Here is a 12,777-nt window from a genome sequence, read left to right on the forward strand (position 1 = left end):
TTCTTTCTTAGTTTCCTAGGGTACTAACTGAAACAGCTCAGAGGCCCTGGACATCATGGAATGAAAGGATCCAGCTTCGTCTGGTGGGGAGGCCCTACGGGGGTGATCCGCGTGTGGTGTTTTCACGTCAGCTGGCACAAAGTAATTTTTTTATTCAGTGCCTGTAGCCATAGTATCCATGTCCGTGCCTATGTCGGTATGCAGAGCCAGAGCTCTGGGTGGAGTCAGGTCGCGACGCAGTGGTGGTGGTAGCGGCGGAGGAGTCGGATGACGTAGAGAACCAACACCTCCCTTAGACTTTCTTTTCCAATGTGGAGGACTCACCCTCGGAGGCTCCTGAGGGTCCTGTGGTGGCGCAGGCACGGGTGCAGGGGGCATCCTCTACAGGATCTCTGTGACCAGTGTGTGTAGAGTCGTTACAATAACATATGACACTTCCATCAGCTGAGCGGTGAAAGGAGCCAGTAGTGTAGGGTCAGGACTGACGTGCCTCCTTTTGCGTGTAGGGAAAGAAGGCTCACCGCCCTCAGATTCCCTTCATTCGTAGTCTGTATAGTAGTCAGGCAAATCATTGTTGCTGTCGCCAGAACTTGAATAAATCTGCTCTGGGACTGACAAGGTCTGCTACTTCGAAGATTGCGCCCTTAACCTCAGTGACCGCCTTCATCAAGTTGAGCATCTACTCTTTAAAGGTTTCCCACTCGACCCTGGTAGTGCCTTTGCCGGAGCGGGACTTACCTATTTCCTCGGACGAATCCGATGATGATGAGACATGATTCTGGAGCGCAACCTAATTTTGGCCTTTTTACGGTGTCTGTCCTTTTTCTCCGGGGTGGGGTCTTCAGTCTCGTGATCGGATTGAGCCGGCGACTTTGACAGTGGATGTCCCACCTTCAATTTAGCAGCCCGCACCCTCAAAGATTTAGGGTTCATTGTTTGACACAATCCACAGTCCTCGATCATGTGGTCGGCACCTAGGCACCAAACGCAAACAATGTGTGGGTCGCTCACAGACATTTTAAAATGTATTTATTTGATTTATTGGACATTTGTATGGCGTCTATACACAAGTGTTTCCAGGCACCACAAGACAAGATGGGGTGGGGGACAATGGAATAACAAAAAAAGATAAAAAAACAGTTATATTGGCCTTGTGACAATCCTACCGTGCAAGTGCTGGAGAAGGTGGTAAGTGCACAGGGTGAGGGGGCTGGGGGAGAAGTGCAGGAGTGGGTGCCCCCAGGGAAGGGGCATGTGCTGGGGGTGCCAAGAAGATAAGTTTCAGGGTAAAAGGGAGGATGAGTGCGGTGGGCAGTGTGGGCCATGATGGGCTAGTTTGGGAAAGGGAGCCCATGGGCAAGTGCTGACAAAGGATGCAGGGGGACTGGTGGGGGCTGGTCTGGACCCTGTATGACTCTGAAGGGACTAGTACCCAGTCGAAGCGACAGAGAGAGAGTTAGCACCGGAGGAGGAGAGGGAAGGAAGAGGAGAAAAGGAAAATCTTGAGAAGTTTCCAGGACTCTGTCGAGAGATATTTAGGGAGGGAAAGCTGGATGTAAAGGGGTCCCAGGCCCCAGAGATCCTTGTGAATGATGCAGAGGGTCTTGAATGTTATCCTTGCGGTCACAAGGAAGCCAGTGTAGAGATTTTAGGGCAGGAGAGAAGCAATCCCTGGGCTTGAGGCCAAGGGTAAGTCTTGCAGTCCTCTTATTCTGGATTACTTGGAGGGGGCCAAGGGAGGAAAGAGGCAGATTGAGGAAGAGACTGTTGCAGTAGTCAAGCCTAGAATGAACCAGGGCTCCGGAGACATTGAGCTTCTGGGGGAAGGTGGGGGAAGGTGTGGAAAGGTAGAATGCCCCTGAGAAGGTGGAGCTGAACGTTGGACTTCTTGGCAAGGTCCATGATGTGGGGAAAGAGAGAGAGAGAAGTCAAAGATGATTCCAAGGTTTTTTGTCACACAGGTGGGTGAGGGGATGGGACCCAAGGAGTGTGGCCAGAGAGAGGGGGGGAACAATGAGCACGCATCCCAATAAGTAGAATCTCGGTCTTACTGGCATTAAGGCAGAGATCATTGGCAGAGCACCATGCCAGAATAGCAATCAGGCAGGAGGTATGAGAAGGGGGGAGGAGGAGGAGGCAGTAGAGGATGGCAGCTTGAAGGAGAGCTGTGTGTCGTCTGCATAGCACTGGAAATGATGTGTGAAAGGGGAGATCAGGTAGGCCAGAGGGGCCCGGTATATGTTGAAGAGCCAAGGTGATAGAGTGGAGCCCTTGGGGACACCACGGGTGGAAAATGTGGTGGGGGAGAGAAAAGGACCAGGAAAAAGGATTTGGGAAGATATGTTTAAAAGGAAGCAGGTAGCCCATGCCAGTGCCCTGTCCGTGATGCCTAGGGTATCGCAGAGACGGTTTATGAGGAACGAGTGGTTGACAGTGTCAAAGGCAGAAGAGAGATCGAGGAGGATCAGAACAGGGGGTGAGTTGGAATCCAGGCTGGAGAATAGGTCTTTACGGGTGTTCAGGAGAGCAGTTTCCGTGCCTCTGGCAGGCCTAAAACCGGACTGGTGATCATAGAGGCAGACGGCCAATTTGGTGTGGAGGGTCAGTTGGGGGATGGCCAGTTTGTCCATGAGTTTGCCCAAGAAAGGGGCGATAGCTGGGCAAGAAGGGTCAGCAGATGACTTTTTTAGCAGAGGGTGCACAAGAGGGTGCTTGAGGGGTTGGGAGAAAGAGACAGTGGCAAAGGAGTGGTTGCAGAGATCAGCCAAGACTGGAGCAAGAGAGGTAATGTTGTCCTCGATGGTTCTGGAGGAGCAGGGGAGCACCTGTTTAGAGGCGACTTTCATAGAACGGACACCTCTCTCATCCGGCACAATGGGAGAGAAAAAGGAGTGTTTGGGGGAGGGGTTCAGGGCAGAGCACCAAGTGAGGCGAGTGAATCGGTGGAGAGGGGGCCCAGAAGACAAAGACATAGAGGACAGGAGTTCCTGAGTTTTGGAGGAGAATTGGGAGGCGAGTGCAGAGGGCCCGGGAGGGGTGGGGAGAGAGGAAGAGGAGACTGCGGTAGGATTGGCAAGATCTTTGCAGAGTTCAAAGAGTTCAGCCGTGTTGTTGGTGGCTCCAGAGATACAGGCTTGGACATGAGCCCTCATCTTGGAGCAGATGAAGAAGCCATATTGCCTTTGAAGTAGGCAGCAGGCCAGTTTGTCAGAGGATAAGCTGGATGCCAGCCTCTTCCGCTCTGCAGCTTTGCACTTGCGCTTCAAAGCGGCCAAGTCAGAGTCATACCAAGAGTTGCATTTGGAGGCAGGCTTCATGTGGATCCTCATGACAGGGACAAGGGTGTCCAGGGTGTTGGAGGTTAGCAAGAACAGAGTCAGAAGGAAAGTCCAGTGAGGGGGGCCGAGGAGGGATGAAGGAAGAGGCAAATGCAGCGACTGACACGCGCTTCATCAGTCGAATTACAGAGAACAAGACTGGCAGTGCTGGTGGAGGCATCAGGGGACAGGGAAGGTCAAGGTGCGAAGAGAGGAGAGAGTGATCAGACCAGGAGAGAAGGGTAATGAGAGGGTTAGAGAGAGGGATGTCGGTTGAGATGAGAGCATCAAGTGAGTGACCGGCTGAGTGGGTTGGCCCAGAAGGAAGGATAGCGAGGGAAAGAGTGGTGCAAAGGTTGCGGAAGAGAGCAGAGGCCCCATCGAGAGAGTCAAGATGGATGTTGAAGTCCCCAAGGAGGATAGGTTTGGGGGAGGAGGCAAGAAGAGAGGAGGACAGGGTGGCCCATTCTGTGAGGAAAAGGGAGGATGGTCTGGTGGGTCTGTCCATGGTAGCGAGAGTAAGGGAGAAAGTAGGTGAGACAGACAGCCTGCCGACTAGGCTTTCAAAGGATGAGTAGGATTGGGTGGGGATATCAGAGCCACTCCACCACCAGCCCGTGAGGGCCTGGGATTGGACAGGTTATTGTAGCTTTCAGGGAGAAGAGTGTCAAAAGCAGTGGTGATTGAACTGGCCTTGAACCATGTCTCGGTGAGAGCAAGGACGTCAAGGTCAAGGCCTTCAGAGGCGTGTTTTATAGCAGAGCGAGAATTGAGGGTGGCTAAGTACAGTTGATTGCCATTTTTAAAAGATTTGCGAGGAGGCACAAGGAAGGGTTACAGTTGGGCCTTTCTTTGAAGCCCAAAGGTTTCGGAGTGGACCTCGCGATCGAATAAATGTCAAATACTCGACCAAAAATTTAATTCAAATGACAAAAAACTTTCTCTGACGAGAAGAGCCCTTCCTTGAGCAGCACGCTAAGCGTGTGGAAAAAAGGAACTGAGTTACACTGCAAGGGACATCTACCTGATGAGGAATCTGCGGGGGAAAAGCAATCCATTAAAAGATGAGAGCTAAAGTCAGCGGATAGAGGATTGATAGAGGACCAGTGTTCAAGGCTGGATGTGCCGGACTAAGGCTGAATTACAATGATAACATGGACATAGCAGAGAATCATGCAATATCACAGTGTGCAAACGGAATACTTACCAATTTGCTGTACCGACTATCCCGACTTAGGATAAGATTTAGAGGAGTAAGAACCTGATCAATGACATGTATGATGCCATTCGAGGCAACAATGCTGTCGATTATTGTTGCTTTATTATTCAAATAAAGAGTGTTCTGTAAAGGAAAGCAAAAGGAAAAACATTAAAATACCACCAGACACTGTGTGAAATACTTATAATGGTAAACAATGCAGGATTAAATATGATCTTCATAAGAGATCTTTAATTAGATACTAAAAGGGTCTTTCAAACAGAATAGGGCTATCCTGCAGGATAGCAGTAGTAGTCACGATAGTCTCTGCCAGCAAGTCTGACTGACTGCCCAGATTCTGCAGGCCAATCAAGTCCTGCAAATCCTATGATCTTCTTATAGGCCAGTCCACCTATGCTTCTAAACACAGTGTTAAGATGGATTTCTGAACTCTGACCTGGTGGGCAGAGGTTCAGAAGGCCAGCCTAGTTTCTTGGAACAAGGTAAGCTCTGGACAAGCCAGACCAATCAAGGTAGCTATTGCAGGCGGTCAAGACTTTGGGGGTAATTCATGGATTATTTGCGCCGAAAAAAACGGGATTTGTGCGCCATTCCGCCCACAAATCCCCATTTGTTAAACAGGGATTTGTGGGCAGAATGGCGACATAAATTCCGTTTTTTCGGGCGCAAATAATCCATGAATTACCCCCTTAGTCTCAGGATGGGTGAGGATGACTGAAAGACCTCAATGAGCACACAAAGCAAGGACACTTACAAATTACTCCCAGACAGGTGTTATATCAAAAATATAAACACATTTATTACAAGGCCTTTGTAAATCAGACCATAGCAAAAGAATCACAATACTAAGTAGATCAACACAACACTATCAATACAATTTATATACAAGACCATTGGGGTTTAAAGGGTTAAATGCATGAAAAATGTCGACAACCTAGATTGGAAGGAAACAGGCAGTGTAGATAGACTTTAGTCCCCTTTGACATCGATAACCCACCTAACTAAGAGGCAGTCCAAGCCCTAAGAAGAGAGGAGCCTTGTGCTCAATAGTACATGCAATGCAAGCGCATGCGGTTGTTCCAATGGGCAAAATAGGGTCTCTTCACGGGTCTCTGGCAGCTCAGAAAGTGGATGAGGCAATGAAGAATAAGTTCCCACTATTCAGGGAGGACCTCCACTTGAAGGCAGAGGCAGCTCCAGAGAGCGGGATGGAGCCGCTAGTTCCCACTAGCAGTGGAAAGGAAGTGACCCTCAGGGGCCACTCGGGCATAAAAAAGGGCCTTGGCGCTAGGGTACTCACCGGTCCTAGGTGCACTTGGACCCAAACTTCACCAGTTCAGTCCACTTCGCTTGCAGGTTTGCACGCAGCAAAAGGGACGTCTCTACGGCTTTCAGTTCCTGCGATACAGTGAGGATTCCCAAATGGGACAGTGGTGATTTCTCTGCTCCGGGTGGATGAATTGACCTGGTTTCACTGCAGCAGGGTTCAGGAGCAAGAGGGTCACAAATGCAGCACACTTGCAAAGGTTGTTGCCACAGCAGGTCAACACGGTAACCATGTATGCTCCGGTCCTGGCACACTCGTCTCACTTCAGACCTGGGAACGCCAAGTGTACGAAATTCGGTGTGAGGGTACCGTGGACACAGAGCTAGCAGTATACCAAGTTTCGAGGGCCTCATCGAAACAGCGGCTGTGACAGAGCAAAGGACCTGGGCAAGCTGGTCAGTCCACTGGATGGCCCAGGGACACTTCCGAGAAAGCTTACTTGCAGGTTTTGATGAAGGTGCCTTGAATAGTAGGTCCCACTATTCTAATTGGTCGAAGCGTTTTCGCAGACCTTCTAGGATGATCAGATTCAGTGGGGTCCCACGGGACGACAGCGGGCTCAGGGTGTCAAACCTTCCAGTGGGTCACCAGCGGTTCCTCGACTCAGCTTCATAGTTTCAGGATACTTGGATCCTATCCTTCGTTCAGTGAGAAATCCAGAGATCGACATGGTATGGGTGTTTCCGGCCTCCTCTTATCCAAAGTTCCCTTCGTGCCAAAACGAAGAGGACCCAATTGGAGATCTGCTCAAAAACACATACTCCATACGTGGACCAATCACAGACCATGGTGGTCCCAGTCATTCAGGACACTCCAGACTCTCTGGCACCCAGGATGTATATTGGGAAAAGAGACACCCCAGCCTACACCTTGGAGGCACATACACAAGGCATGCAAGAGCCGACGAAAGCTTGGCGTTTCACGGGAAACTGCATGTCCAAATAAGGACTGTCCCGGGTCGACTCGACCTGGGGAAGGTGAAGGGGCAAGATAGCCAAAGGACAGGACAAAGAACCTTGTGGCATGGTCATTTTGGAGCCAAGCCAACTATTCGTGCCAAACACGGTTAACGCTGTTAACGTGGCAGAAAAGGGTTATAAATAATGCGAAAAGATAGCTGCCACCAGCCCTGTCCAGGACACATCTGCACAGTTCATAAAAAGTCCATTGGGAGTATCTAGGGCCTTTGGAAAGGACTATAAACCCAAGTGTGCTGTATGGCAAGATACATTGTACACTTGTTACATGTTGCACACAAGCTGCAACATGAGGAAAGGACTAAGGGAAACAAAGTCTCCTAGTACTGACTGTCTTAAGGGCATGTCGGTTTCCCCATAAAAATTGAGCAAAAGCCCAGGAGTGCAGCTGAAGGCTGTGCTTCTCTGGCAAAGTCCGTCTATGGTGTCTAAACAGCAGCAACACGTTTGGGGGTTTACACATGGAGGGAAAATTACATACAATTATGAAATCTTTCCTAACACACAGAATCAAGAGGGCTGGCATGACTGTTGAATTTTGGAGTGAGGCATTCAGGGTACCTCACATAACAGGCCCAAGGCAAAAAGATTTCAGATCAAAAGGCCAGGTCACTGGAAATATTACTTACTGTAATGTCCTTTCCATGGATTCTTCGCCTACAGATTCCTCATCTGATAGATATCCCTTCCAGTGTCAGCTGCTCAGAAACTTTTTCGTCAGGGAGCGAAGTGCGACTCAACGTCGACTGTCGATCCATCTTGACTCAGCCGTGTGACTCCTCGACTCCAGACGCGATGTCAGCAGTACATATAACACGTCACTATGCCCCCGTACCTCAGTTCCCCACCTTTTTTGCCCCGAGCTCAGCAGCTGCAGATGACGAATCCAAGCGATTCGGCTTAAGAAAAGCCCAAAAAAAGACATACCTTTTTTTTTTGCAGTAAATCCGCCCTGATATCACCAAATCTTATTACCATTATCGCTACTTGGTCTGGCAGTATTACCGCCAGATTACAAGTGGCGGTGTGTAAATCCCCCTTTTTTTGTTAGGACTCAATGAGCCATTTTCGGCAGAATTACTGCATCAGTAATTCCGCTGCAGTAATTTCGTAAATAATTGGCAGATATTTGGTGGATTTTCCTCCAGCTCATGACTGGAGGTGAATCCTCCAACTTTCCACCAAACCTATAGTTGGGCAGTGGTAGTGCAGCCCTATATGGCCGTATTTCAACCCGGACCGCCCACCTTGTAATGAGGGCCACTGTACTGTGAGCCAAAGCTTGAGAGTACACAATCAGCATAGCCATCTTTTCCTCGATGGTGAAACACTTGTAGAGGATTAAAAACTGAGGAATTCAAATATATATTTTTGAAGGATTCATTGCATTAAGAGCACTAATAAACCAAATGATCACCACAACATTGATCTCTTTGATGTTCTTCATCACGGCCAAACAGCCAAACTCTACAAAATTCCCAGTTGCCGTGGAAATTGTGCTTCATTTTCTATTTTTCTACTACAGCGGTTATTGGGCAGACACAATACTCAGAGCACTATGCCAGCACCAACAACACCAAAACAACAACAGATTTGCTCGCCACAGGTTTGAAATATGCCTGCACACCTATAGACCACAATCAGCATAGCAGTGAAAAGTGCACAACAAATGAAGTCGTCACCCCACTCGTGGAAAGACACCAAAAAAGGCAACAGACTACTTTCATAGCTGGGTAGGATGGTAGGGCAATGAGAAATGTGTGGGAGCTGTAAGGAAGGCATGGCATCAACAGTAAGACAGACACAAGTGACCAAAGTTCAAGGGTCTTTATTGAACTTCAAAAAGGGTTTTAGAAAGGCCTATCTAATGCTAAATCTACAGATGGGAGCAGGCTACGACCATGAAATAATAATAACACAGTCCTAGTGGTGTCTTGTCAACGAAAAAAGGGCCAGCACTAACAAACCTATTGCCAATCCTTACCTCCATATACAAATATTGTGGGAAACTGTGTTACGAAAAAGAAAGAAGTGTTCACAAAATGATATGTCAGGATATTCAGGCCGTTGGCCTCCCTTCCCCACGTTTTCAGCACGGGAAAACACGGTTCACTCGAGCTTAGCACAGTCTCTGTCTTCTCTGGTACAAGGATATAGTTCAATCATTAGCATCAGGGCCTTCTCTGCCCAGGTGACCCTCTCGGACTGGTCCACCCCCAGGAACAGGATCCGAAAGCGATGGCCGTGTCCTAGCCACTTGGATGACAGATCCCTGGGGACTAGCAGGTAAGACAACTTCTGTTTTCTCACAGAGAAGAATCCATAGAAAGAACATTACAGTAAGCAGTTTCTCCTTCAATTGATTGCGCTCTCCACATCTGATGCAGTACATCCTACGGTGGCAGGATGAAAGTCTAATACGACAAAGCTTTGTAACGCTGCTCTTCCAAATCAAGCATCAGGGCCCCATGCCACATCCAGACAATAGTGTTTTGTGAATGTTTCAAGCGATGACCAAGTCGCAGCCTGGCAGATTTCTTTCACGGTACACCACTTTGCAATGGAATCGAAGTAGCCACACCCCTTATGGAGTGTGCCATGATGCCATATGTGAACTCCTTACCCGCTTTCTGGTAGGATTACAAGGATGAGTAGGGGTAAAATGGCCCACTCAGCCCTCACACTGCCACAAAATAAATCACCACGCAATCATAAAGGTACAACAGGGACAGTTAAGAGATTGAGAAATTACATTAATTGCATCACAAAGGGGATCGAGAAGTACGATCCTTGCTCTGGTGTGTAATTAAAGACAGAGAGCACCGCTAAATAGCCATTGACCGTGGCGAACTAAAGGCTCTGTCTTGCCAAATGAAGAAGGAAAGAAACACTGTTAAGGTGTCGCATAAAAAAGGATCCACATCCTGTGCTCTGCACCAGCTGCAGAATTTCTTCCAACGGCAGCAATATACAGCTTTAGTTACTGGTCTTCCAGCTGAAAGCAACACCTCCATAACGTCTTTTGGAAGGTACCAATCCTTATACCTTTGAGCAAGGCATGCAGATTGAGCCTGCGTACGCTCGGGTGGAGCACCAGCCCCCCCTCCTAAGAGAGAAGCTCTGGGCTCTGGGAAATAAGATGTGGAGGACAGATGGCCATGTCCAGAAGGTCCAGGATCATGGTTGCTCTGTACCTCTTCAACCTCCTGATCCCTTGAGGAATGACGGAAATCGTTGGGAAAGCATACAGGAGCTGGAAGTTTCAGTCCACCACCTACGCATCCCCCAGTTTTCCTCTTGAGGAAATTCCCTTCAGCAGAAAGGTTTGCATTTCCTGTTCACACTGGACGTGAACAGATCCAGTTGAGGGATTCCCCACAGTACGAACATCTCTAGCAGAACTTCCTGGCGCAGCTCCCACTTGTGAGAGACCAGGCCCTGCCTGCTCAGGGAGTCTGCTATCGTATTCTGCTTCCCGACGAGGTGAATTCCCAACAGGGGGATCTTGTTCTGTAACCCTGAGAACCAGAGCTGCATCGCCTCTCTGCACAGGGGGTGTGATTCTACTCTGCCTCTCTTGTTGATGTAGTGCATGGCCACTGTGTTGTCCGTCATGATCAGGACAGTCTTCCCCTGTACGGAGGGCAGGAACGCCATCAGCGCCAGTCGGATCACCCTCAGCTCCAACGGGTTTATGTGAAGTTTTTTCTCCGCCAGGTACCACAACCCACTTACCATCATCTCATTCAGGGGAGTGTCCCAGCCTTTCAGAGATGTGTCCGTCACTACGGTCGCCTGTGGCCACAGTTGCTAAAACGGTTTGCCCGCCATGATGTTCTCTGTGCAAGTCCACCACCGTAGATCCTAAGCAACTCTGCTCTGAACTTAAATCAAGGCCATCATACTATCAGAGAACTGCGACCATTGAGATTTGAGGGCCCATTGGAGCAATCCCATTCTCAAGAGAGCCTATGGCACCAGGAAGATGCAGGATGCCATGAGGTCGAGCAACCATAGGAAGTCTAGGGCTGGCAGACATTGAGCGATGGTGACCATCTGCAGTATGTGTAGAGCCCTCTCCTAAGGAGGGAAAGCCTTGCCCGAGAGAGAATCCAGGACCACTCCAATGATCTGGAGTGTTTGAGAAGGTCTCAGCTGAGACTTATATAAATTGAGGGAGAAGACCAGCTTGTGGAGGTGGTGGCAGGTGCGATTGAGATGATCCAGAGCTTGATCCGGAGACTGTGCCCTGATTAACCAATTATCCAGGTAGGGAAACCCTTCTTTCCTGAGACTGGCTGCCACTATCGCCAACAGCTTGGTGAAGACCCTAAGGGCGAAGGTAAGCCCCAAAGGCAGAACGCAAAACTGGAAGTGAGTGATTGCCAATGACGACCCTAAGCTACTTCCTGTGCTTTGGATGTATAGGCACATGGAAAGGAAGTAAGAGTCCTGTAGATCAAGTGACATCAACCACTCCTGAGTTTCTAGCGGCTAGAGGATCTTCAAAAGTGTTATCATCCTGAACTTGTCCTTCCTGAGGAACTTATTCAAGCACCTCAGTTCCAAGATGTGTCAAAGACCTCTGGGTTTCTTTAGGACCAAACCATTGTGGGAGTACCACCCCCTGTTCCTTTCCTGTACAGGTATCAACTCTATGGTGCCCTTCTCCAGAATAGAGGATATCTTTTGTAGGAGCAGTGGGTCTACAACAGGAGGTGCTCTGGCCAGAGGGGGGCAATCCGGAGGGTGCTTTAACAATGGGAGGCAGTGACCCTGAGAGACTAACTGAAGCCCCCATGCGTCCTAAGTAATAGCACACCATTCTTTGGAATGGTGTGACAGACACCCCATACCGGAGTAGCATGGTAGTCCTTAAAGAGGTTTTGCAGCAAAGGCCGCTCTAGAGGAGGGGACATACCTGGAAGCTGTCTGTGTTTTACCTTTACCTCCGGCAGGTCGAGAGAAGCGTCTCTGACCTTGGCAGGTGGCTGGTTGCTTCCCTTTATGTCCACAGTTATAGTAACGAAAAGGTTTGCCCTTCCATTGTGTTAAAGGTTGAGCAGATGGATTTATCACTGCACCTAAAGACTTAGTCGCAGCCTTGGACACCTGCAATATTTCAAGGCTGTCACCTGCTTTTTGACCAGAAAGGTTTGTGCCATCCAAAGGCATGTAAAGCAGTTTTGGTTGGACGTCTTGCGCAAACCCTGACTTTCTGAGCTAGGCGAATCTTAGCATGATGGAACTAGCCGCCATAGATCTCCAGACACAGTCGGCTGTGTCAAATCCTGATTGGTGCATCTTCCAGCTTCCACTATGTTAACAAAACCTTTCCTCAGTTCACCCTTTATGACATTTGTTTAAACTCTGCTAAACGTACTTATTTTTCTAATGTTCTTCATACTAAGTCGGCTCTTCCGAGATGTTTATTCCACATTTTGACCTGTCTTCTTTCTCCTACTCTTCCTGAACCCTCTATTAACTCTACCCTCTCTGCTCCTGTTTTCGCTACCTTCTTCTCTTCTAAAGTTCATTATCTATGTCAAGATATTGTTAACTCTCCTGCTTCCAATATTCTATTTTCTCCTCCACCTAAACCTCTAACCTTTTTTCATACTTTGTTCCCTTGTCCAACTCAGACGTAACATTACCGTTGGCCAAAGTCCATCCTACAGCAGCCCCTTCGGATTCTATTCCTTCTACTCATATTCCTATAATCTATCCTTCTTTTGTACCATTTCTTTTCTCCTTCTTTAATATCTGCCTTTCTACATCTACTTTTCCAGCAACTTTTAAACATGCTATCATTATTCCTATTCTAAAAAAACCTTCAGCAAATCCTCCTGTTGTCTCTAACTTCCGCCCTATCTCTTTTCTACCTTAACTATCTAAGCTTCTGGAGCGCTGGGTCTATTCTCAGATTTCATCCTTTGT

The 12,777-nt window shown here is 48.5% G+C and overlaps 1 protein-coding gene across 1 annotated transcript in view; it reads right to left on the bottom strand.

Annotated features, from left to right (window-relative positions):
- Positions 1–12,777, bottom strand: part of STAB2 (stabilin 2) — a 1,783,079-nt gene that overhangs the window by 601,012 nt on the left and 1,169,290 nt on the right. The window contains exon 49 of the mRNA XM_069629923.1: positions 4,525–4,659. Coding sequence (XP_069486024.1) covers positions 4,525–4,659 — 135 coding nt within the window. The remainder of the gene's footprint in view (positions 1–4,524; positions 4,660–12,777) is intronic.

The sequence above is a fragment of the Ambystoma mexicanum genome, chromosome 12 (genome assembly GCF_040938575.1).
Source record: "Ambystoma mexicanum isolate Mex_15411 chromosome 12, UKY_AmexF1_1, whole genome shotgun sequence".
NCBI classification, from domain to species: domain Eukaryota; kingdom Metazoa; phylum Chordata; class Amphibia; order Caudata; family Ambystomatidae; genus Ambystoma; species Ambystoma mexicanum.